This window comes from Scyliorhinus torazame, chromosome 7 (genome assembly GCF_047496885.1).
Source record: "Scyliorhinus torazame isolate Kashiwa2021f chromosome 7, sScyTor2.1, whole genome shotgun sequence".
In the NCBI taxonomy this organism is placed as follows: domain Eukaryota; kingdom Metazoa; phylum Chordata; class Chondrichthyes; order Carcharhiniformes; family Scyliorhinidae; genus Scyliorhinus; species Scyliorhinus torazame.
This window is the reverse complement of record NC_092713.1, coordinates 128193192-128220649: the sequence shown is the minus strand read 5'-3', so window position 1 is coordinate 128220649 and position 27458 is coordinate 128193192. Positions and strand designations below refer to the sequence as shown.

At 47.5% G+C, this 27458-nt stretch overlaps 1 protein-coding gene across 1 annotated transcript in view; it reads right to left on the bottom strand.

Annotated features, from left to right (window-relative positions):
• kcnt2a (potassium channel, subfamily T, member 2a) overlaps positions 1-27458 on the bottom strand; it is a 939304-nt gene that overhangs the window by 537450 nt on the left and 374396 nt on the right. Inside the window, exons 16-18 of the mRNA XM_072512908.1 lie at positions 26969-27077; positions 12950-13006; positions 12678-12827 (exon numbers count right to left, since the gene is read on the bottom strand). Coding sequence (XP_072369009.1) covers positions 12678-12827; positions 12950-13006; positions 26969-27077 — 316 coding nt within the window. The remainder of the gene's footprint in view (positions 1-12677; positions 12828-12949; positions 13007-26968; positions 27078-27458) is intronic.

Below are 27458 nucleotides of genomic sequence, written 5' to 3'. Positions count from 1 at the left end.
CTGTTTAGGGGACGTAGTTACCACATGTTACCCACTCCAACAGTGACTACACTTCAGAGGTAGTTGATCGGCTATACAGCACTTCAGGATGTCCTGAATTAGTGAAAGATGTTGGGTGGAATTCTTTGGCTGTTGGGATCTTCTGTTCCGCGGCAGGGTGGGGTGGCTTCAATGGGAAATCCCATTGACAAGCGGGAGGAGTAGAGAATCCCACAGCCAGGAAATGGTGTGTCACCAAGAAACATGTGTGGCTGGGGGATGGGAGAGTCTAGCCCGATATATAAATGTAAGTCTTTCTTTTTTTCTTGCAGTTCCTGGTAGAATAATGGGTAGAGTAATGTAGCTTTATTCAGTGAATTATGTGATCTGTGCCTGAATGTGCAGCATGATTTCCTTGTTGCTCATTACATTCAAGGTGATGGCAGCAGTACTAAAGATTGTATTTTCCACTGCTGCCTCAGGGCGCTGAGGACCCAGGTTCGATCCCGGCCCCGGGTAACTGTCTGTATGGAGTTTGCATATTCTCCCCGTGTCTGCGTGGGTCTCACCCCCACAACCCAGAGATGTGCAGGGGAGGTGGATTGGCCACGCTAAATTGCCCCTTAATTGGAAAAAAAATAATTGGGTTCCCTAAAAAAAATTTTAAATTCATTCTCCACTTTTTAAAAAATGATTGAATTTTCCTCCCAGACACGTGGTAAAAAGCAGCAGCTGCAAAGTATCTCTGTCTGAAAATCATCGACGGGAAGCTCAATGAAGGAAATCAGCATTCAATGATGAGTGTAAGCCACTGGTATATCTATCCAGCTGTCTGACCTACTTTTCATATGTTTATATATTAATATATATTATTGAATTTTGCAGCCAGATGAATTATAATCTTGATGGAAATTCTGCGTATCGTAAAATTTTGAATAACTTGTCTATTATCACTATTCTTCAACAGTATAAGGGTTCGGAGAATACTTTGGACAGAGCTGTTTAAAATTGGCAAAACTATCACAAACAGCGACATATATACGAGAGAAATGGTAAGGGCTAATTTTAACAACAGATAGTGAGAATTCTGATGACTGCAGTATCCAAACACTTTTAGTAACATGCAAATCCAATAAATGGATTACGACGTCAAGAATCATATTTTCAAAAATACGAATTTAAATCAGTCCAGTATTATATCTTGCTACATTTTGGCTTCAAAACATTAAATAATATCAAAATCTTATCATTTTATTGATATGAATACAATCAACCTTTTTAAATGGCACAGGAACATTCACGGGGAAAAATTGGGATATAGATTAGTTAAGTGAATGGTGTCAGGAAACAGGTAGTTTTCAATAATCTATATTTGTATTTTTGGAAGTTATAAACAAGCCATAGCTTTAAGTAGCTTTAACTTTTGTGGTTCTGTATTTAAATGGGGTGTTGACTATGGTTTAGTTTGAATGCATGTGTGGTAATGAGAGTTTATGATGTGCAAACAAAGCAAACAGGGTTTAAAGAAAGACCAGGAGCACGATATTCCCGAACTGCGATTAGCTGCTCCGGCCAGTGGAAAAACCAGAGTGATTTCCATTCGCACTGGGAGCGATGCTGACATGCCAATAAATGACATTTGCAAAAGGATTTTGCCAAAATCGCCTTTTCCATGCCATTCAATTGTCCACTAGGGTCGGCTTTGCAACTCAGAGAGGTGGGACTAAAGGGTGCTCCGATCTGAAATAGCTGCTGTGCACCCCCCCCCCACAATGGAGCACTGGCATTCCCCCCCCCCCCCCACCCCGACCCCCATGCCCTAAATGTCGGCAAGGTCCCCCCCCTCCCCAGAACCCCCCTTCAGCCTTCCACATTCAGTGCTCCCCCATACTGAGTGACTGTTGAATGTGCCTAATGGCTGCAGATGGGGAGAGCAATCAAAGGAATCCCATTCCAAGGAAGATCCTTGACCTGAGCCCCTCCAGCCAGCACAAGCCCCCCTGACCACCATCTACTAGGAAGGACCACTCTCGGAACCCTGACAGCAATTGTTCAGAGGGTACTTAACACCTTGCCGGGACTGCAAACTGCCAGGTTCACAACCCTTGATACTTGCACCAATTCACGCCAGTGGGAATCTCATTGAGGGGGGGGGGGGGGGGGGGGGGGGGGGGGGGCATATCAACCGGCTTGTGAAGGTGTGTCTTGCCCACCAATGACATGCAAAATAGCTCTATGGAGCTATTTGCATGCTCCCACTGGGAGCCTGCCTGGGACCTCGGGAAACCCATTATAGCCAGCTGGGCAGGGGCAGAGAAGACCGACTGGTTTGTCACATGGCACGAATCCTGATTTTGCCTCGATGCGGATTCTCCCACCAATCGGGAATCCCGCTTCCAGCAAGCGAACTTGGAGAGTTCTCCCTCCCAGGCTGTTGCTTAGCCAAGAGAGGCAACCCGAAGTTAGAAAGAACTTTTGAATTTAGTTTTAAGCTGGACCCAGATGAAGCTGGATAGGACTGAGAAAAGAAGACCTCCCAAAAGAACAAATTCCAGATACCAGGGAGTTGGGGAAAATGTATGTCTCAGGAAGACAATTAAGTTAAAGCAACAAAAAACAATAAGTTGAACAAGGTCCTATTGGGTGAAGTTAAAGTAAAAAGCAGAGAAAGAGTTCTTAGTTAAAGAGACAGCTGCAAGACCCAAAATTAAAGCAAGAAGCCAGACATCAGAGGTGAATCAGAAATTTGGAGACATTTTAATACAGCCTATGAAAGTAGCAAGGCTGGGTACCTGGGATATAGTGTGGAAGCTTGAATGCACATGACAAACCATGGCAGAGGAATGCTGAAAGGACAGATTGAAATAATGGAAGTGGATCCTTGGTGAAGGCACCCACAAGAAAATATTTTTTGGGAGAAGTCTAAGGTGTGTTTTTTTCGAGAGTGGACTTTGGAAACCCTTGTGTGCAAGTTAGATCTCCAATGAGGCCAGGTGGCTCATAGTGTAAGAAGTATCTGGGTAAATCTGATGAAAAATCCACAGCAGTAATATCGGGTGGGATCTGTCACTTGGGGTGTGACTTAACAGCTGTGTTGTGCTCGGTGCAATCCTTGCATACCGGTTAGACAGTGGGAGAAACTGAAAGTGGGAACCGCGCTGGATGGCAATTGGTTTCTGATCTAACCGATCTGCTCCCGTGGGCATGTTCTGGATCCCACATAGATGTGGCGAGGTAAAAAATGAATACCAATTGAGGGCAATCTCCATCACATTGACAAGCTGGACATCCTATCTATCGGCCTCCTGGGATCTAATCGGCTGCCCAGCGAGAGGTCAAGCAGGCGTCCCTTTGCGCACCCATTTAAAAATAGGAACCTAGCGCAATGGCTGGTGTGGGGATCGGAGAAGGTGAGTAGACATTTTTGAAACTGAGCATACAACCCAGGGGCAGCGGAGTTGCTGCCCCATTGCCCGGGATGAGAGGGAGGTTGGGGCAGCCCCCAGGAGGGGACGGGCCTGGTTGGGGGCTAGGCGCCATTAGTCCGGGGTGGCCCCTGAGCCAAAGGTGGGGGGCTGGGCCCAGCGCTTGTGGCCTTACAGACCAACCCCCACAATGTGTGTACCCATAACAGGGACAACTACAGCTGCTGCCTGTGTCCCAGTGAACACCTCCAGGGCAAAGCGCTGTCCGTGTAAATATGGTGCAGATTACTTTAACTTCTTCTGACTGTGAGCAGCCTCCAGCTGCATAGCTGAGGACTATTGCAAATAGGGAATTGGAAATGTTAGCTATGTGAGCACGCCACAGCTCACAAGTGGTGCTGCAGGTTGTGTTTGCTGCTTGCTGCTCATGGTAGCTGCAAAAGCCTGAAGGCCATGTGTTTGTTTGGTGTCACCTCTTTTGCTTCTGTGACCTGCAGTGAGGAAACGGAGGATGTAAGATAATCTTCTACCAGCACTGGAGAAGAGGAAGGAGTACTTTTCCTCTCTTCTGGTGTGCTCCGCGCCAGTGTAACTTTCCGGTTTGACTTTCCACTGTTGAGAGCCTACTGCTGGGAGCTGCGGGAGGGGGAGAAGAGGCGGATTGATCTTAACGAGCATCTTGATGAAGTTATTGAAGAAATGCTTTGCAGATTACTGGTGAATTTATTGTACTGTTGATTGTTTAATGATTAATGTCTGGAGGCAATGTGTTTGTTTACTGCCACCTCTTTTGCTTCTCTGGCCTGGAATGACAAAAGAGAGGATGTAAGATGACCTGCTACCCGTGCTGGAGAAGGGGAAGGGAGTGCTTTTTCTCTCTTCTGGCATGCTCCGTGTCGGTGTGACTTTCGGGTGTGACTTTCCACTATTGAGAGTCTACTGCTGGGAGCTACAGGAGGGGAGAGAAAGCCAGATTGATCTGAATGAGCAATTTGATGAAGGTGTTGAAGAAATGCTTTTGTAGATTGCTGGCAAGTTTATTGTACTGTTGACTGTTTAATGGTTAAAGTATGTTTGGCTTTCTTTGTATAAAAGCACTGTTGTAGAGGGCAGTAGAGCGGAGCTGCTGATTGACTGTTGCGGGGAAAATTTGCATACATCCGGTGCGGTCACTCTAACTTGAAGGTGGTTTGTGGAGGAGCTGTTGTCAAGTGACACTTAAACCCGAAACACTTCTTCAGTGTTTCCCTCCCTACCCCCTCCTCTAACCAAAAATAAAACAACCGCTGTAAAGATCAAGAGGAAGGCTTGAGGGCAGGTAGAAGTAGAAAGAAGTTGAACCGTGACGTCACAGCCTGCAGGTAAGGGATTGGCTGGTGACTGGTAAGTAGTTTTTCTTTTCGTTTCCCTCAGGTGTTATCGTGCGGGGTGCAGAGGTTGCTCAGTGAGTGCTTGCTGAGAAGGGGAGTAAATAACAGGTAAGCTCTTTCTTTCTTTTTCTTTTTTTATCTAGAGGGGATGGCAGGGAAGGTAGTGCAATGATCCTCCTGCAGAATGTTTGAGACGAGGGACGCCGTCATTGTCCCTGCTGATTTCATCTGCGTGAAGTGCACCCATCTCCAGCTCCTCAGAAAACGCGTTAGGGAACTGGAGCTGGAGCTGGATGAACTTCGGATCATTCGGGAGGCAGAGGTGGTCATAGATGGAAGCTTCAGGGATGTAGTTACTCCGAAGAATAAAGATAGATGGGTGATGGTGAGAGGGGCTGGGAGGAAGCAGTCAGTACAGGGATCCCCTGTGGTCGTTCCCCTTAGTAACATGTATACCGCTTTGGATACTGTTGTGGGGGGGGGGGGGAATTACTAGGGGTAAGCCATGGGCTACAGGTCTCTGGCACAGCGTCTGTCCCTGTTGCTCAGAAGGGCAGGGGGGAGAGGAGCAGAGCATTAGTCATTGGAGACTCCATAGTTAGGGGGATAGATAGGAGATTCTGTGGGAACGAGAGAGACTCGCGGTTGGTGTGTTGCCTCCCAGGTGCCAGGGTCCGCGATGTCTCGGATCGTGTTTTCGGGATCCTTAAGGGGAGGGGGAGCAGCGCCAAGTCGTGGTCCACATAGGTACCAACGACATAGGTAGGAAAAGGGATAGGGATGTAAGGCAGGAATTCAGGGAGCTAGGGTGGAAACTTAGATCTAGGACAAAGAGAGTTATTATCTCTGGGTTGTTACCCGTGCCATGTGATAGCAAGACAAGGAATAGGGAGAGAGAGGAGTTGAACAGGGATGGTGCAGGAAGGAGGGTTTCAGATTTCTGGATAATTGGTGCTTATTCTGGGGTCGGGATGGTCTACACCTGGACCAGAGGGGTACCAATATCCTGGGGGGGAAATTTGCTAATGCTCTTTGGGAGGGTTTAAACTAGTTCAGCAGGGGCTTGGGAACCTGAATTGTAGCTCCAGTATACAGGAAGTTGCGAGTAGTGAGGTCATGAGTAAGGTTTCAAAGTTGCAGGAGTGTACCGGCAGGCAGGAAGGTGGTTTAAAGTGTGTCTTCTTCAATGCCAGGTGCATTCGGAATAAGGTGGGTGAACTTGCGGCATGGGTTGGTACCTGGGACTTCGATGTTGTGGCCATTTCGGAGACATGGATAGAGCAGGGACAGGAATCGTTGTTGCAGGTGAGGGTTTAGATATTTCAGTAAGCTCAGGGAAGATGGTAAAAGAGGGGGAGGGGGGCATTGTTAGGCAAGGACAGTATTACGGTGGCAGAAAGGAGGTTTGATGAGAACTCGTCTACTGAGGTAGTATGGGCTGAGGTTAGAAACAGGAAAGGAGAGGTCACCATGTTAGGGGTTTTCTATAGGCCTCCGAAAGGTGCCAGAGATGTAGAGGAAAGGATTGCAAAGATGCTTCTGGATAGGAGCGAAAGCAACAGGGTAGTTGTTATGGGGGACTTTAACTTTCCAAATATTGACTGGAAATGCTATAGTTCGAGTACTTTAGATGGGTCCATTTTTGTCCAATGTGTGCAGGAGGGTTTCCTGGCACAGTATGTAGATAGGCCAACGAGAGGCAAGGCCATTTTGGATTTGGTACTGGGTAATGAACCAGGACAGGTGTTAGATATGGAGGTAGGTGAGCACTTTGGTGATAGTGACCACAATTCGATTATGTTTACTTTAGTTATGGAAAGGGATGGGTATATACCGCAGGGCAAGAGTTATATCTGGGGGAAAGGCAATTATGATTCAATGAGGTAAGACTTAGGATGCATCGGATGGAGAGGAAAACTGCAGGGGATGGGCACAATGGAAATGTGGAGCTTGTTCAAGGAACAGCTACTGTGTGTCCTTGATAAGTATGTACCTGTCAGGCAGGGAGGAAGTGGTCGAGCAAGGGAACTGTGGTTTAATAAAGAAGTCAAAACACTTGTCAAGAGGAAGAAGGAGGCTTCTGTAAAGATGAGACATGAAGGTTCAGTTAGGGCGCTCGAGAGTTACAGGTTAGCTAGGAAGGACCTAAAGAGAGGGCTAAGAAGAGCCAGGAGGGGACATGAGAAGTCTTTGGCAGGTAGGATCAAGGATAACCCTAAAGCTTTCTATAGATATGTCAGGAATAAAAGAATGACTAGTGTAAGAGTAGGGCCAGTCAAGGACAGTAGTGGGAAGTTGAGCGGGGAGTCCGAGGAGATAGGAGAGGTGCTAAATGAATATTTTTCGTCAGTATTCACACAGGAAAAAGACAATGTTGTCGAGGAGAATACTGAGATTCAGGCTACTAGACTAGATGAGCTTGAGGTTCATAAGGAGGAAGTGTTAGCAATTCTGGAAAGTGTGAAAATAGATAAGTCCCCTGGGATGGGATTTATCCTAGGATTCTCTGGGAAGCTAGTGAGGAGATTGCTGAGCCTTTGGCTTTGATCTTTTAGTCATCTTTGTCTACAGCAATAGTGCCAGAAGACTGGAGGATGGCAAATGTTGTTCCCTTGTTCAAGAAGGGGAGTAGAGACAACCCCGGTAACTATAGACCAGTGAGCCTTACTTCTGTTGTGGGCAAAATTTTGGAAAGGTTTATAAGAGATAGGATGTATAATCATCTGGAAAGGAATAATTTGATTAGAGATAGTCAACAAGGTTTTGTGAAGGGTAGGTCGTGCCTCACAGACCTTATTGAGTTCTTTGAGAAGGTGACCAAACAGGTGAATGAGGGTAAAGCAGTTGATGTGGTGTATATGGATTTCAGTAAAGCGTTTGATAAGGTTCCCCACGGTAGGCTACTGCAGAAAATACGGAAGCATGGGATTCAGGGAGATTTAGCAGTTTGGATCAGAAATTGGCTAGCTGGAAGAAGACAAAGGGTGGTGGTTGATGGGAAATGTTCAGACTGGAGTCCAGTTACTAGTGGTGTACCACAAGGATCTGTTTTGGGGCCACTGCTGTTTGTCATTTTTATAAGCGACCTGGAGGAATGCGTAGAAGGATGGGTGAGTAAATTTGCAGATGACACTAAAGTCGGTGGAGTTGTGGACAGGGCGGAAGGATGTTACAAGTTACAGAGGGACATAGATAAGCTGCAGCGCTGGGCTGAGAGGTGGCAAATGGAGTTTAATGCAAAAAAGTGTGAGGTGATTCATTTTGGAAGGAATAACAGGAAGACTGAGTACTGGGCTAATGGTAAGATTCTTGGCAGTGTGGATGAGCAGAGAGATCTCGGTGTCCATGTACATAGATCCCTGAAAGTTGCCACTCAGGTTGAGAGGGTTGTTAAGAAGGCGTACGGTGTGTTAGCTTTTATTGGTAGAGGGATTGAGTTTCGGAGCCATGAGGTCACGTTGCAGCTGTACAAAACTCTGGTGCAGCCGCATTTGGAGTATTGCGTGCAATTCTGGTCGCCGCATTATAGGAAGGATGTGGAAGCATTGGAAAGGGTGCAGAAGGGATTTACCAGAATGTTGCCTGGTATGGAGGGAAGATCTTATGAGGAAAGGCTGAGGGACTTGAGGCTGTTTTCATTAGAGAGAAGAAGGTTAAGAGGTGACTTAATTGAGGCATACAAGATGATCAGAGGATTGGATAGGGAGGACAGTGAGAGCCTTTTTCCTCGGATGGTGATGTCTAGCACGAGGGGACATGGTTTTAAATTGAGGGGAGATGGATATAAGACAGATGTCAGAGGTAGGTTCTTTACTCAGAGAATAGTAAGGGCGTGGAATGCCCTGCCTGCAATAGTAGTGGACTCGCCAACACTAAGGGCATTCAAATGGTCATTGGTCATCGAGGGCCGAAGGGCCTGTACTGCGCTCTAATGTTCTATGTTTGTACTGATATTCTGTAGCGAAAAGGTGCTTGTGTGTTTATGAAATGGTGCATTTTTCTTGTCGGTTATTGGTTAATGTGACATATGGACTGTTTAATTGTTTGTTTTCATCTTTTTGCATAAAGGTACAGTTGGCCATTTAATAAACAAATTATTCTCAAGTGGTGTTGCAGGTTGTGTTTGTTGCTTGCTCCTGTTGGTAGCTGCAAATATCTGAAGGCTATGTGTTTGTTTGCTGTTGCCTTTTTCGTTTCTGTGGCCTGGAGTAAGGAAAAGGAGGATGTAAGGTGGCTTGCTGCCAGCGCTGGAGAAGGGGAAGGGGAGCTCTTTCTCTCTTCTGGCATGGCTTTTCACTGTTGAGAGCTTTTTGACTGTTGGGCAGCATGGTAGCACAGTAGTTACCACAGTTGCTTCACAGGTCCAGGATCCCAAGTTCAATTCCCGGCTTGGTCACTGTCTGTGCGGAGTCTGCACATTCTCCCCGTGTCTCCGTTGGTTTCCTCCGGGTGCTCTGGTTTCCTCCCACAGTCCAAAGATGTGCAGGTTAGGTGTATAGGCCATGCTAAATTGCCGTAACTGTCCAAAAAGGTTAGGTGGGGTTACTGGGTTACGGGGATTGGGCGGAGTCATGGGCTTAAGTAGGGTGCTCTTTCCAAAGACTGGTGCAGACTCGATGGGCCGAATGGCCTCCTTCTGCACTGTAAGTTCTCTGATTCTATGAAGCCTACTGCTGGGAGCTGTGGGAGGGGGAGAGAGAGGCGGATTGATCCGAATGCAGCTGCAGCTGCCTGGAGACTGTGTGTTTATTTGCTGCCGCCCCTTTGCTTTTGTGGCCTGGAGTTAGGAAAAGGAGGATGTGAGATAACCTGCTGCCAGCGCTGGAGAAGGGGAAGGGAAGCATTTTCCCTCTTCTGGTGTGCTCTGCATTGGTGTGGTTCTTGCCTTGCTGAAGAGACCACTGCTAGAAGCTTCAGGAGGGAGAGAGAGAGGTGGATTGATCCGAATGAGCATGTTGAGAAGGTGTTGAAGAAATGTTTTTACAGAGTTCTGGTGACTTTATTGTATTGTTGACTGTTTCATGTTTAATGTCTGGAGGCCATGTGTTTGTTTTCTGCTGCCTCTTTTGCTTCTGTGGCCTGGAGCAAGGAAAGTGAGGATGTTTGATGACCTGTTTCCAGCGCTGGAGAAGGAGAAGACGTGCTCTTTCTCTCTTCTGGTGTGCTGTGTGTCGGTGTGACTTTCTACTGTTTAGAGCCTTTTGCTGAGATCTGCGGGAGGAGGAGAGAGAGGAGCTTGATCCGAATGAGCAACCTGATGAAGGTGTTGATTCAATGCTTTTGCATTTAATCAGCCGTCTGTGTCGGCACTGGTAGTGGCTCATTATACAAGGCAGGAGGATGAGATAAGCTCTGGTGCTTCCTCAATCTATGTCATAGTCTGACAACTGTCTTTCTGTGGATAGCACGCTCACACCCATCACCTGCACGTGGTATGCATCGCAGGCTCCTGACCTAGGACCACTATGCTCGAGGGCCAGGGGGATACTGGCTGACCCGCTATGCCGAATAACGTGGCAGAAGCTTCAAATGTATCAGGTGTAGAATGTTTTAATTGTACATTTACAAAGCCCGAACTGTCTCTAGCTAACGATAGTACCCATCACCCCTCTTCAAGTGCCTTCTCAGTGATCCTCAATCTTCTTAAGCTTCGTGCTCTGCTGCTATGTCTAGGTGTCCCCCCCGAATGGCTTTGGAGGTGGGGGCAGCCTGTTGCTTTTCGCGCCATGTGGCCTTTGATGCCACTGGCGGGCATCCTCTGGAGGCCCGGCCACTTTACCGATGTCGCTGGCATCACTGTGCCACCCTGTTCTGCTCGCTGACCTCGAGCCGCACTGGGATAAGAAGGGGGGAATCGGAAGAGCTGGAGACCACCATCGTCTCCCTGGTGGAAGGCTCCAGAACGGCCTCTAGTGCTGCCTCCTCCTGGCTGGTGCCCATGGGGCCCTGGGGGACTGCATGGGATGGAGTGGCAGTTGGAATGAGCTCTAGAGGTCCTTGCATCATCTGGCCCTGCCGGTCCTGGCGCCTCCCTATTGTCTGCACCGTGGTATTAATGCCCTCAGCGATGCTCCTCAGTTACTTGGACGTGCTCCGCAGTGCTTTGTCCACCTGTGCCTGGGCACATACTTCAGCGACTGGGTCTAGGCCCTCAGCCATGGCCATCACTGACTGAGCCACACCTTGGAAACCACCACTCATGGCGCTGACATCGTGCTCCAGGGTTCCATTGTGGTCTCCAACCTAACAATGTTGGCCTTGGTGCCACACATTGCTGGTGCCATCCTGCAATGGATCTTATAATCTTTATTATTATCTTTTTTCTTAAATTTACAGTATCCAATTCATTTTTTCCAATTAAGCGGCAATTTAATGTGGCCAATCCACCTATCCTGCACATCTTTCGGTTGTGGGGGCGAAATCCACACAAAAACGGGGAGAATGTGCAAACTCCACATGGACAATTTTATTATTATTTTCACAAGAAGGCTTACATTACACTGCAATGAAGTTACTGTGAAAATCCCCCAGTCACCACACTCCAGCACCTGTTCGGGTACACTGAGGGAGAATTCAGAATGTCCAATTCACCTAACACCACGTCTTTCGGGACTTATGGGAGGAAACCGGAGCACCGGAGAAAACCCACGCAAACACGGATAGAACGCGCAGACTCCGCACAGGCAGTGACCCAAGCCGGGAATCGAACTTAGGACACTGGCGCTGTGAAGCAACAGTGCTAACCACTGTGCTACCGAGTGTGTTGTGTCTGACCACAGTTGACCTATTGTTTTAGATGAGAACTTCAAAGTATAAGATACCTTTTGTAACTTGTGTTATCTTTTCAAATCTGTGCACATGTGTAATGATATAGGTGGGGTAAAGAAGTAGTGTATTATAGTTAATCTTTTCTTGTTGAATAAATGTTTTATTCTTTTGTTAAACGTTTATCAGCAGTCCTGCGACTAAGTTCATCCATGCCTCTAAACAAAATATAAATGAACGTTACGGTCTATTGAGCTAGGATTCTATTCTGGGTCCTGACTGACAAGCAGTAACATCAGCTGGGATTATAACAATGGGAAAATGTTTGTCAGATGGTGAAAATGAGAAACTACAAACTTGTCTATTTTCGCATGAATAATAGAAAATAAAGATAGTATTTGATTGGAGAGAGATTGTAGCACTCTGATGCAGAGGGATCAGGATGGCCTCGTACATGGATCACAAAAAGTTGGTATAAGTGTTTAGGAAGGCAAGTGGAATCATGGTGTTTACTGAAAGGGGAATCAAGTATAAAAGTAGGGACGTTTTGAGACAGGGCATTGGTGAGACCTCATCAGGAGTACTGTCACAGCTTTGGTCTCCTACCTAAGAAGGGATAGAATTTTATAAAAAGGTTTGGAGAAGGTTCACTTGACTGATTCTTGGGACGAAGAGATTATTTTATGAGGAAAGGATGGACAGGCTGGGCCTGTATCCATTGCAGTATAGAAGAATGAGAGGTCATCTTATTGAAACATAAAAGATCCTGCAGGGAATTGACAGGATGAGTACTGAGAGGATACTAGACCTAGGGGACACAGTTAAAAATAAAAGGTCTCCCATTTGAGACAGAGATGAAGATAATTTTTTTCTCTCATTGGGGTGTTAGTCTGTGGAATTCTTATCCCCTGGCATCAGTGGAGACAGGGTCATCGAATATTTTTAAGGTTGAGTTAGACAGATAATTGAGCCAAAATCAGATCATCCTTGATCTTATTAGGCTCGAGCAGTTGAACGACCTACTTCTGCTTCAAATTTGTACGTTCTTATGAAATATGCATTGGTTGGTAATTACTATACTAAGCATGAAAAAGAATATTGCACTTTTTAAAGTCAGGGCAATGGATAAAATTCTCACTTTTTATGTGCATGAAAGGAAGTGTAAGTAAAGCTCTTCCCCTCATACTCTGTGAAGAATATGCTTTCTTCCATCTTAATGTGATAGACTTCATTGCCTGAGCACTTGCCATACATCTTTTGCCACTGTTCATGGGATTGGTGGCCATCCCTGAAAAATATAGCAGCAGAAAAATATCTGAAAATAGTTTGAGAATCTATTATTAATACAAATTGGTGGCAGCTTGCAGGTACATCATTTAACACATATACACAGATATATTTGCATTTCACCTGGTTTGAGTCTGTTTAGTTCCAGTTAGTTGTCTAAATGCCTCCCATGGTGCAGATCTGAAAACAAGAATTACATGAAGTCCATCAGTTGCTTATCTGAATTGCATCTTAATTGTTAAAAGCAATATAATTTAATTAACTGGTAATCATATTATACAGGTAATTTACACATTAAAAACTTAATTATAAACCACAATGAAAGACTAAATTACAGTATTCCAGTTTGTGCATCATTATATACCAAGAAACATGTCCTGTTTCCAGCAGTCATCTCCTCATTTTCAACAGACAGCGCCTAATATGAAGTCCTATTTTATCTGTAATCACGATCAGTGAAACTCACTGGCTGATATTTTTGAATATTTTTCACTTTTTAAAATTCACTAGCCAATGATCTTCCTGAAAAGTGCATGTTGTGACATCAGGTGAAGATTGATCGTCACCTCGACCTGAAAAGTTAACTCTGTTTCTCTTGACAGACGCTGCCGGACCTGCCAAGTATTTCCAGCACTTCACTTTCATTCCCTTTTCTCCAGTTGTTTGAAACTATGCACTTAGTGTTATTTCTGCCCCCCAGATACAAAGTATTTATATTCACTGTCAACACCATTGGCGCAGCACTTCTTTATGATGTACCTGGCTAGCAACTCCTTACCGCATCAATGAAGGTTTATTTACAACCTCCCAGTGATGCAACAGCCAACAGATCAAAGGAGAGGAGCAATGGGTGTTTGGAAATAGCATTATCTCCAATTTCCCTTGTGATCTGGCATTATGTCCCATCAGCCCTTATACAATCCAACCCACCAGGGCCACTCATAACCCCCAGGCCAATTTATGCCCCTCCACCCAATTCTGTGATCCATCATATCCTCCATGCCAACCAATGTCCCACCATCCACCTCACGATTCCTCATACCCTCCATCCCACCTATGCCTCTCTATCCCCCTATGGCCCCACAAACCATCCATTTCACTATTCACCTCTACTTACCCCCATAGTCCTTTATAGCCCTCTGTCAACTTTGTCCCAACTAATGCCAAACCATGCCCCCTGTACCTTCACACCCACCATGCCAACTCACCCACAATCCAAGATGGACAGACCTCAGGAGCAATGCTGAGATTAAATAAAGTTCTAAGTGCCAAGTGCAGACTTTACTTGAAAAAAAAATTACATTTACATTCTTCAGCTACATCCTTATAAAAGACAAACATTTCATTTGAGTTCTTAATCCCATATGAAAATCAACTTAGGAATTTATAGTTCTTAGGGTGCTTCGACCAAGGAGCTGTTAATCAAAGTATGAAATGGAAGGCACCCTATGAGATAACGGAAGGTCACAAAATCAGTCAAGCAGCATTAATCCAGTAACGGTAGCCCTGAGGCTTATGTCAACAGAGTGATATAGTAAGCAATTATTCTTTTAAAACATAACAGACATTTTTTCTTCAAAAAAATTAAAGGGCAGCAATTTTAAATAGCTTGACATTATGACAATTGCCGTAGCCAGTTCATTTGACACTTTTGATGGTTGCTTCTGTCAGTTCATTTTAACAGTCCAATTGAGCTTGACAGTTAATTGGTTTATGCACTTTTATGTACATTCATGTTGACTTTTAACAATCCCAAGAGGTAACTTACCTCTCCCAAGGGGCTGAGCTACTTCAATGGTCCATAACTGAAGGATACCCTAACGCTCCAAAAGGGTATCCCACCTCTCCAGAGGACTCCACAAAGGCCAGACTTGTCCACCAGAACTAACCTTCACACCTTGTCTTAATTAGTTAACAAAGGAAATATCTTTTCTGTGGTCCAGTGTATTAATTGCTGACTGAGGAATGTTTCATTGATGTTGATTTTCATTGTTATGGTGAAAATCTTAAAAAGGAAAATCTTCTGTGATTCTTTCTGTCAGTCACTGAGAAATTCTTATGTCTTTTTCAAAGTTATCAGTACCTACAGGGATTGTAACACTGTCAAATGTGGTCTATGAGTACTACTGAAGACAGAAGGAAGTGGGCGACTCCTTGGAAGCCATTGACAATATTCAACAGCTTCTCTGGAATGGAGAAATTGTGGAGCCCAAAGTCTGTTCGTGCCCATTACAGCCTCTGAACCTAACCATATCAGTTGCTCCTTTGTTACTTTTCATCCTCAATTGCAACGTGTCCACTCTGTACACATATATTGTATTGGTAAATTTGATCAATTTTTCCTTACGTGCTTTTCCCCATCTCACACTAATATCTAGTTGTTTCCTTAATTCACCCATCAATTCCTTTAACTCTGTCTTTCTAAAGTTACATGTTCCCAATGGAATGTTGTACGTTATAGTATCCTATATGCCTCTGAGATATTCCAAAGCACGTCATATGTTCTATGTGGCAATCCAATACACACTGTACTGGAACCTCCATCATTTCATCCATTTCCTTTCATCTGCTTCACTATCTCCAACTATACAGACACTACTATTCCAACTATTCTGGAAGATGCTTTCCAGACACTTTTCCTATCAGCAAATGCTGTGGCACATGGCCATCTGCTCCTCAAGCTCAGCATTATTCTGTTTGGACAGCACAAATGCCCAACACGTCACAAACAATGAATATTCTGCAGGACTTCACATGCCTGAATTGGATGTTAATTATATTCAGTTGGGAAATTATAACTGGAGACTCATCTGTGGTCAAATACAGAGGAGTAGGCTGACAGAGGAACTGTTAGTTGCAGATGCACAATATGCTACGTGTGACTTTAACTTTATAAGCGTATTAAGAGTAAGCATTAGTTTTCTATCCTTCAATGCCTGGTTAGCCAAGTTCAAACACTGGATATTTTACAATGCAGGATATTTGACTATATGACCTGCGTTCTCCGTTCTGAGAACTATGGGTGGGATTCTTTCACCCCCGGGCCGGGCTAGAGAATCGCCGGGACCAGCGTGAATTGCGCCCGCGCTGGTCTGCCGATTCTCCAGAGAACAGAAAATCGGCGCCGGCGCGGCGCCGGTCGGGGCCGATCTACAGGGCCCCCCCGCCGATTCTCGGCCCGGGGTGGGCCGAGCGGCCATGCAAAAAAAGCTGAGGCCCGCCGCCGCCATTCACACCTGCTCTTACCGGCGGGACCTCGGCGTGGATGCATCCGGGGGTGGCCTGGTGGGAGGGGAAGGGGGTCAGACCTCCGGGGGGGCCTCCACTGTGGCCTGGCCCGCGATCGGGGCCTACCGATCGGCGGGTCAGCCTTGCGGGCTCGGGGCCTCTTTTGTTCCGCGCCGGCCCCTGTAGCCCTATGCCATGTTGCGCCGGGGCCGGCGCGGAGAAGGGAGCCACTACGCATTTGCACACTGGTGCCGGTCACACTGCGCATGCGTGCATTAGCGCCGATCCCACGGCGCATGCGCAGACCTGCGGCGCCCCTCTGATGCCAGGGATCAGCAGCTGGAGAGGCGTGGGTCACTGCAGTGCCGTGTTGGCCCCCTGTAGCGGTCAGAGTTGCTGCTCCTGAAGTCATATTGACGGCCGTCGAGAAACACAACAGCGTTTACGACGGCATCAACACAGTAGCCTCATGATCAGAGAATCCCACCCTATGTGTTGCCGCCAGTGGAAAATCGTGGAAACTGCATGCTGCTGCTGGCCATGAGAAATTCATGCCATCCAAATGGGCCAGGTTGCAGCCTATGTGCAGCCTGTCTGAGTCCTGGCACCGCCAACATCTGATTCACTGTGGTCGGGATTCGCGTTCAAAGCCTGATAAGCTAGAGAAGCTTTAAAGCCCTCCATTCACCACAGACTGTCACTCCAGCCAAGAGGATGGCTATTAAAAGACCAGCCCCAAAGCCCCCAGATGCTGACATTGAACGCATGCTTGATGCGGTTGAGTAGAGGAGGGACACCCTCTTCCCCAGGGTGGGGCTGAGATTCAAGCCCACTATGCTGAACAAGGCCTGGAATGAGGTGGCAGATCCTGAGAGTGTTGCCAGCCTCACCAAGAGAACAGGCATACAATGACTTAAGAAAATGAATGACCTCCTTTAGCAACTTGGGCGAGTAACCACGTCTGTGCCCTTGGCATCACAACCATTCCTCACTCCTCACATCTGCTCCCAATCCCCAAGAGACCCATAACATTGCACCTGCCTGCATCTCCCTTACAACCCACCCTCCACAAACCCCATTTTTGGCCAGGAGCCTTGCACACACATTTCACCAGCTATAAACCCCTCAAAAAACCCGCATTTCACGATGTCCTTTCTATGTCCCCAAGAATAAAGTGGGCCATAATCGCTGGGAATGCCAGATGACAGGAGTGGACATCCCAGATATTTGAGTCCACACCCTTTTGAGGAAGGGGCCCGGTAAACCGTGGGGGAAGTCAAGGAGAGGGCAGTGGCTGGAATGAAGTCTGGCATGCACCAAACAATGAGAGTCCAATGCAATACAGATGTATGGCAAGTGAGTCTACCCTCTCCCATAGACCAGTCCTTCCCAAGATATTACCCCATGTCTTTTGTCTTGTGGGATCCCCTCACACGAGGCCAGCCATCCGGAGTTGCTGCCCTCATCCAGATCCTCAGAACAACCCAGAGCGTGATTCCTGGGAATACACCGACGTCTTGGCACTGCTTTCATCTGCATCTTCCACCTTCGCAGAGGCTATTACCTCGGTGGGTAAAGTTAATGATCAGGCTCCTAGGTCACCCTCTGGGGAGCACCACACACAAGCTCCAGCACATCAGGTGGAGGCAGGGACTTCCGAGGGAGGGGTGGGTCAGAGGGTTGCCTGATCCCATGGAACAGAAATCACCCAGACAGATGTTACACTTCTGGAAAAGATGATCCCATCACTGGTGCAGATGCAAAAGCAGAGGCCGAATCTATAGGAGGGGATGTCAGCAACATTTCAGTGCCTGTAAGTATAGCTGAAGGAGCAGTTGCGTAGTGGTGTTGTCACTGGACTAGTAATCCAGAGACCCAGAGTCATGCTCTGGGGACCCGGGTTTAAATCCCGCCCTGGCAGATGGCGAAATTTGAATTCAATGTAAAAAAAATCTGGAATTAAAAGTGTAAATGTGACCATTGTTGATTGTCATAAAAAGCCATCTGGTTCACAAATGTGGAAGGAAATCTGTCGTCCATACCTGGTCTGGCCAACATGTGACTCCAGATCCATAGCAATGTAGTTGATTCTTAAATGCCCTCAAGGATGGGCAATAAATGCTGGTCTAGCCAGCGATGCCCACATCCCATGAACACATCCTGTGAATAAATTTTTAAAACTGGCCTTCAGGCGTATGAAATAGTTCCGACAATACGGGGCACCCAAGCCAGCACTGCAAGGGTGGTGGCTCTGGTGGAAGGCCTGGGACATGATGTCAGGGCCATGAGTCAGGACATCCGAGGCTTGGGGCACATAGATGTCCATGGCTGAAGCGCAGGACAGGAGAGCCCAGTCACAGGTAGACATATCCCAGGCGCAGATGGGCATTGCTGCGGCACTTCAGAGCTTGGCCCATTCACAAAGGATGAGGACACAAAACCATTGGTCTGACGCTGACTGACCTTAGCCAGTCACAAAGGACATGTCACAGGCACAGAGTAACATGACCGAGTCTATGAAGGACATGGCTCACTCGCTGAGGATCATGATGTAGCCCCATGGCTGAGGGCATCAACACCATGATTCAGGTGAGGGTCGACCTCCAGGGCTGGCAGTGTCAGGCGACCTTGGGGCCTCTGGAACTCACTCTGGCCTGCCATCCATCCCACAGAGTAACCCTGGGGCCAGTGAGCACCCCGAGGGAGGAAGAACTGATGGAGGCCATCCCGGTGGGAGAAGCTGGAACATCTCAGCCAGTGAAAACCTCTCCCACCTAACACTGGTGCATCTGCTGGGCGGCAGGCAGAACAGGGTGACACGTCGTCACTTGTTACACCCGAAAGCCGGCCGGTCCCATCCAGGCCAGGTCCTCCAGAGGACGAAAGCCAAGGGCTTCACAAGGCAGAGGGCGAAACAAGCAGCAGGCTGCTTCCATTCCTGTGTGTGGAAACACATACGGCAGGCCATGAATGATAAGAAAGATAGATGACACCTAAGTTAGCAACGGGTGTAGCAGAGGGTAGATAGTAAAGTAGATAATAAAGGCTTACATGTTGTAACCAGTCACCATTAAGCACTTTTGCATTAAGGAGAATTCCGGTGGCGGCATGTAGGAGAAGGGTGTGTACTGGATGACCCCCCATCAGGGTACTTGGTTTTTTTTGGTCCTTTTCTACTAATTTCTCGGGAATTTTGGTGGTCAAACTCGGCCCATCAAAAGGCTTAGTGAGCCTGTCGATGAAATAATGTTGCAATTGGAAATCTTTCGACAGATTTGGGCAGTCTGCATGGCTCACTGGGAGGGATTCAACTCCAGCGGGTGCGGCCGTTACTTTAATGGCAGATATACTGACGGGGATACTGGCCTCAGAGTTTGATAAGTAGTTCGGGAAGCACTTTTAGAAACAAGCGCGGGTAATGATGGAAACCCTCAAAAGTTCGATTGAGGAGGTGCTTGGTCCGATTTGAGAGAAGGTGGAGAAAACCTCGGAGGCTGTGAAGGAGCACAGAGCATTGTTAAATGGAGTGGAAGAAACCTTGTCGCGGCACAGCGATCAAATAACCTCATTGATGGCTCAGATCTCACTGGTGGAGGAGAGAAAGAAGATCCTGAGGGCGAGGTAGATGATCTGGAGCACAGGTCGAGGAGACAAACCTCAGAATCATAGGGTTGCCCAAGGGGATATGGGCCTGAATGCCACTGAGTATTTTTTGCAAGTGTTCAGGAAGCTTGGGGGGTGGGGGACAGATATCTGGGGCAGCGCGATTGCATAGTGGTTGGCACTATGGCTTCACAGATCCAGGGTCCCAGGTTCGATTCCCGGCTTGGGTCACTGTGCGGAGTCTGCACGTTCTCCCTGTGTCTGCGTGCATGGGTTTCCTCCAGGTGCGCCGGTTTCCTCTCACAGTCCAAAGATGTGCAGGTTAGGTGGATTGGCCACGATAAATTGCCCTTAGTGTCCAAAACGTTTAGGTGGGGTTGCTGGGTTACAGGGATAGGTTGGAAATGTGGGATTAAATGCTCTTTCCAAGGGCCTGTGCAGACTCGATGAGCCAAATGGCCTCCCTCTGCACTGTAAGTTCTACGATTCTATGATCCCCTTCAGAGTTGGACAGGGCCCACCGAACTCTCTGGCAGACGCCCCGGGCGAACGAGCCACCTACAGGCAGTGGTTGTAAGACTTCACAGTTTATGAGAGAAGAGAAGGAGAGGGTTCTGAAGTGGGTCAAAGAGAATCGAGACACAAAATGGGAAGGGAGCACCATCCGGATATATCAAGACGTCGGAATGGAGCTGGTGAAGCGGCGGGCAGCCTTTAATAAGGAGAAGGCAGCGCTTTATCAGAGCAGAGTGGCCAATCAAGATGGTGTATCCAGCGAGGCTGAGAGTCACCTATGGGCCGAATGACCGCCACTTCGAGACGTCGGAGGCGGCAGAGATCTTTGTTGAAGAACACGGTCTTGGACTCAGTCAAATAGGTTCCTTGGAGACTTTTATTGTTGTTGATGGGATGGGTTTGTTTGGGATTTCTTGTATACTGTATATATATGTTGCTATTCAGGATTTGCATATGTTGTATGGAGGGGGATGGGGGTCCAATGTGGGCAGGGGGCAATGATTAAGGTAATGGTAATGGAAATACATGGTCCCTGGTGGGAATTTAAGCATTGCAGCGGTGTTGGTTTTGTTTTACGTCCATAACGGGGACAGGCTAGGGAGCTTCTTTTCTCTTTGTTCCTTAATATTCACCCGGGGTGTGGGCTTCCTCGCTAGCAGCAAGGTTTTAGCTAGCGAATGGGGATGCGGTGGGGGCAGGGGCTGCAGCCTGTTGGATCTGTTTACACGTCGTTCAATGAGCCTAGCTTGTTTCTTTGGTGGGGTGGGGTGATGAGGAGGGAGCATTGTTCTCTGGGAAGTGAGCATGGATTCATGAGGGAGGGGTGGTTGTGGGGAGGGGGCTGGGTTGGGGGAGGGTTAGTTCTCTTAAGGTTTTTTATTTGTCTCACCCTTTGAGCAGCTATCTTGGTGGGCCTTAGGCCTAGGTATTTGGTGTAGGTGTGGGATAATGCTTCAGGGTGGAAATGGTGACTCTGGGTTGTGGGGGGGGGGGGGGGGGGGAGAGAACCCTGATCAGGTTGGTCACATGGAATGTACAATGGTTACATTTAACCAGTTGTACTTGCTGCCTATTGAATTATAGTTATTGTTGTTAATAAAAATTGTGTTTAAATTTACAAACCTGGTGACTGTAGTTATTGGGAGACGAAAGACCAAAAGGGGTCATGAAATATCCTTGGCAGACAGGATTAAGGAGAATCCCAAGGCATTTTATACATATATTAGGAACAAGAGGGTAGCTAGAGAAAGAGTTGGTTCACTCAAGGACAAAGGGGGGAAATTATGTGTAGAACCAGAGGGAGTAGGGGAGGTCCTTAATGAGTATTTTGCATCGGTATTCACAAAGGAGAGGGGTACGCTGATTGCTGGTGTCTCAGACGGATGTGGAAACACTTTAGAACAGGTCGTTATTACGAAGGAGAAAGTGTTAGGTGTGTTAAAAAGCATTAAGGTAGAAAAGTTCCGAGGGCCAGATGGTATCTATCCCAGATTACTGAGGGAGACAAGAGATGAAATAGCTGGGCCTCTGACAGAAATTTTTGTGTCCTCATTGGCCACAGGTGAGATCCCAGAGGATTGGAGGATAGCCAATGTTGTACCGTTATTTGAAGAAGGGCTGCAAGGATAATCGGGTTATTATAGGCCAGTGAGCTTGACGTTAGTGATAGTGAAATTGTTGGAAAAGATTCTCAGAGATAGTGGGCGGGATGCTCTGCCCCCCTGCGCCACATTTCTGCCTCACCACGCCGGTGGGATGCTCTGTTACGCCAGCCAGTCAATGGGGTTTCCCATTGTGGGGCAGCCCCACGCCATCGGGAAATCCCCGGGCACTGGCAAAATGGAGCATCCCTTCGGTGAAGAGTCCTGCCCAGGATCTATGCACATTTGGAAGCGAATGGTCTTATTAGTGACAGGCAGCATGGTTTTGTACGAGGGAGGTCATGTCTGACTAATTTGATTGAATTTTTTGAGGCGGTGACAAAAATGGTTGACGAGGGAAGGGTTGTGGATGTTGTCTAAATGGACTTTAATAAAACAAAAGATTAGATCACATGGGGTCAGGGGTGAACTAGCTGGATGGATCCAGAACTGGCTTGGCGATAGAAGACAGGGGGTAGCAGTGGAAGGGTGTTTTTCCGAATGGAGGTCTATAACTAGTGGTGTTCCACAGGGATCAGTACTGGGACCTCTGCTCTTTGTAATATATATAAATGACTTGGAAGAAAACGTAGCGGGTCTGATTAACAAGTTTGTGGACGATACTAAGATTGCAGGAGCTGCGGATAGTGATGGAGATTGTCAGAGAATACAACAGGATATAGATTGGGCAGAGAAATGGCAGATGGAATTTAACCCGGACAAGTGCGAGGTGATGCATTTTGGTAGATCCAATTCAGGTGGGAGCTATAAAATAAATGGCAGAATCATCAGGAGCATGGAGGCGTGCAGGTCCACAGATCCTTAAAAGAGGCAGTACAGGTGGAAATGGTGGTAAAGAAAGCATATGGCGTTCTTGCCTTCATAGGATGGGGTAAAGAGTATAAAAGCTCAAAAATTATGTTACAATTATACAGAACGTTGGTTAGGCCACATTTGGAATTCTGGTCACCGCACTACCAGAAGGACGTGGAGGCTTTGGAGAGAGTACAGAGAAGGTTTACCAGGATGGTGCCTGGTATAGAGGGTATTAGCTATGAAGAGAGATTGAATGAACTGGGATTATTCTCCCTAGAGAGACATAGGCTGAGGGGCGACCTGGTAGAAGTTTATTCAATTATTAAGGGTATAGATAGGGTGAACAGTTGGAGGCTTTTTCCCAGGGCAGAAATCACAATTACAAGGGGGCACAAGTTCCAGGTGAGGGGGGAAAGGTTCAGTGGAGATGTGCGGGGGAAGTTTTTTTACACAGAGGGTTGTGGTGCCTGGAATGCACTGCCAAGTGAGGTGGTTGCGGCAGATATGTTAGCAACCTTTAAGACTTATCTGCACACGAACAGATGGGGTACAGAAGGATCCAGGCGGTTGGCCTAGATAGGACTCGTGATCGGGGCAGGCTTGGAGGGCCGAAGGGCCTGTTCCTGGCTGTATTGTTCTTTGTTCTTTGACTTCGAGTCTTTTCTAAGAATTAATTGTTCATTTCAATTGCGTTGCAACTCCGGGTTAGGTGGGGCTGGAATTGACCGCACACGAGCCCAGTGTGTTACAACATAAAACACATGCAATAAAAAGCAAATACATTCTGTCTGTGGCTAGAGACTCAGGTTTGTGAAGTAAACTTGTACGCAACACCTGATCCAGAGATTAAAGTAGAAACACTGAGCCAAGGCTGATGGGACTTGGAGGGTTAGAAACTAACAATTACAAAAGGCAATAAAAAGTTCAAAACGTCACCATAAAGATCTGTCTTTTAAAATCTACAAAACTGAATTTATATTGACGTAGATCAGACTATGCTGAAAAATACATTTGGAGTGCAGTGACTATTTTTATGTAGGCCTACACAACACATACCCTGGACCATTTTGTATTAGTTGTCAGCTGTGGCTCAATTAGAAGCACTCTCAATTCTGAGACAGAAAATTGTGGGCTGGATTCTCCGATTCTGCGGCTATGACTGTTGGAACCATCTGGTCTTACGACCAGAAAGTCAGCTTTGCCCCCGCCCCGATCCTCCGCCCGGTGAGGGGCTAGCAACCGTGTAAAGCCTCCGGCTTTACCTGCTGATACAGCCACAGAATGCCGGGTCCATGGCCATGCATTCGCACGCCGGCGGCCTGAGGCAGCCGCACCGTACAGCATGGCGCCGGCCGCGCACGGACCCACACTTCCAAAAACTGCCCACATGTAACCCCACTCACCACCCCCAGATTACCCCCACCAGTCCCCCCAGCCCCCGCTGAAGCCCCCCCTGACAGCGCAATGGCTCCCCCCTGACTGTGCGGTGCTGGACACAGTCCGCAGCCATCACGCGAGGTCTCTGAAAGCTGTGAGGACACGCACCCCACGCTGTCGAGGACTCGGCTCATCGGGGACGGATCATTGTGGAGGGCCTCAGGTGATGTCCTGAGGCCGTCCCAATGGCGTGCGCCATACTCCTCGAGTACGCTGTTTTTGAGGGAGCGGAGCATCGCAAAAAAGGCACCACTCCCGATTCCAGCGTAAAGGCGGATTCTCCGGACAATAGGCGAACGTGAATCCGGCGCCGGCGATCGGAGAATCCAGCCCTGTGTATTTGAGTCACACACTAGGCCCCGATAATAAAACTCAAAGCTGAACCTCCAGTCCCTTACAGAGGGGGAGCTGCAATCTCATTATCCAGCCCATCCGCGATGCTCCACCTCCTATTAGCCGAGTTCCCGACGGCGCGGGCCACATGTGGTCTCAACAGTCGTGAGCCTGGCGTGGTGGCTGCGGAGAGAGGGAGAGGGCGTACAGACAGTGTCCAGCACCGCCATACTTCGCTGACAGTCGTGCCGCTGGCCGGGGGAGGGGGGGCTTCTGCCAGGGCTGTGGGGTGTGTGGGGGGGATGGCAAGGAGATGGATCGGGGTGGACAGGTACGCACGCGGTCCAGCACAACCAGCATCACCTTTACGGTCATGATTGGTGCGAGTGTGGGGTGTAAGTATATGTGCAGCTGCAGCTTGTCAGCCCTGCGCATGTCTAGCATGGACCCAGCGATTCTCCCGCCATTTTACACGTTTTCCTCGGGTGTTTCACGCGGCGCCTGTGCTAGCCCTGTCATGATATTCAAACACACATCACAACACACACATCATGATAGACAGACCAACAGACCAATTAGCACACATAACACGACAGCCAATCACAGACAAGAGCAGACACAGTATAAGACAAGAAACACGACACCTCCTGGCCAGTCCATCTGGATACAGGACAAGGCCAGGACCTCATTAACAAGACACTCATACAGTCACCACGTGCTGAGTACCAAGTCAGATTATGCAAATAACTAGTTGGAATAAAACTGCGTTGTACCAATCGCAACCGTGTTGGTCCGTCTGTACCTCAGAGCACCCAACACCACATGGTACCAGTGAGTGAATCGATACTTACCGGCAAATCTGCCATCCTGAGCCATGGACACCCACAACAAACCGCAGCCGTTGCAAGTCGCTGGGAACCTGGGCACCAATTGGAAGCTCTTCAAGCAGCGATTCGAACTGTTCATGCGAGCCAACGAAAAACAGGGTGCCTCGGACGAAACAAAGATTGCCATGCTCCCCAATAGCCACGGGTCTCTCGCCAGCACAGCTGCTGATGGGTTGCGCCCTCAGAACCACTGTGCCTTCCATCCTGGCACCAACAATAGACCATGCTCCGGTACTGCATAGGATGCAACTGCAGCGCGATCGCCAGAAGAGATCGTACGACACAAGGGCAACTGATCTTCCCTCCCTGGCCCCTGGAGACAACATCCGCATTCACCTACCAGACGGTGGCTGGTCAGCACCTACCGAAGTTCTCCGACGTGTGGCTCCCCGCTCGTTCCTGGTACGCATGCCGGATGGATCCGTGCGTATGCGCAATCGCCGAGCCCTTCACTTACTTCCACACTCGCAACGGAACCATACACAGACGCCGTGTCCTCCACTGGTTCCTGATAGCGACTTCGTGGAGCTGCCATATACCATGCCCCTTCTGTCACCGCCCGTGGCCAGGCTCGCACCTCAGCCGGTGGTTCTCGACCCACCCTTGAGGCGGTCAACCCGAATTCGTCGTCCACCTACTAGACTAGACTTATGAGACTGTTCACACGTCAAACTTTAGCAACTACTGTATTGTAACATGTCACTGTTTTATTGTTCCAGGCCTCATTTGATCGGTCCAAATTTCAACGTTCTTCTTCTTTTGTTATGGTACAACCTCGTTAGCATGTCACACCTGACATCGCCCCTTGTATATAGTTACACCACATGTACATGCTGTAAATATCACGCACACACACCTTTAGCTGCACTCAGGACATATTTATATTTATAACCACGTAGGGGGGATGTCATGATATTCAAACACACATCACAACACACACATCATGATAGACAGACCAACAGACCAATTAGCACACATAACATGACAGCCAATCACAGACAAGAGCAGACACAGTATAAGACAAGAAACACGACACCTCCTGGCCAGTCCATCTGGAGACAGGACAAGGCCAGGACCTCATTAACAAGACACTCACACAGTCACCACGTGCTGAGTACCAAGTCAGATGTGTAAATAACTAGTTGGAATAAAACTGCGTTGTACCAATCGCAACCGTGTTGGTTCGTCTGTACCTCAGAGCACCCAACACCACAAGCCCCTCACTGGTAGAGGAATCAGTGCGCCCGATGTTTCCATCGTGGAACTCCACGGATTCTCTGTTGGCATCAGCACTTAGATGCAGGAAGGGAGAATCCAGCCTTAATTAAATGCAAATCTGTCTATTTGTTTACTACTAACAAATCCTAATGAGATGCATGACCACATAATCTATTTATACGCTGTTGGATAAGAAAGGGAAAGTGACAAGAGGACTAGGAGTATGTCTTGCTGCTTTAATAGTTCCAAGGAATGTCTACCAAAATATTTAAGCACCACCTAAGTTTAGTGCTCATTTAAAAGATGGCACCATTAACAATTCAACACTCCCTCAGCGGTGCACCTAAATTGTGCACTCAGGTCTGAATGCAAAGCTTAGGTTAAATGATATAAACCTTGTGAACATGCAGTAAATTCAATTTGGGGAAATAAAAAGGCAATAATTTTTTTAAAATAACACTTACTGTCCCCTTGAAGTATGAACAAGCAGAGTAATCAGTGTTGACGTGGCTGGACAGATGCAATTTAAGGCCAGCATGGCATATTTGAATTCTTCTTCACATACAACGTGATCTAAATAAAAACACACGTACAGATAACTAAAGTGATGCATCTAAAACTTTATGAATATGTATTTTAACATATTATTCAACTGCCTACAAATTATATGAAAGATGCAAGTAAACAACAAATTTCACACCTCAGTAATTTCCTCTTTACTGCATGATGAATACTGATGTGTAAACAGAGATTTACCCAAGTGATCTCATTACTGATTGCACTGAAACGATAAAAGTGAAATCCCCAGTCGCCAGCTGTTTTGCCAGCAAACCGCAGAGCTCAGACTATAACGTAAATATGGGGAAAAGGACGGGGAGGTGATTCTAACTCTAGTTACTTGGCAGAACCTGGACAGGCAAGCAGTAAAACAAGCAAGTTATTTGCCAACCCTCA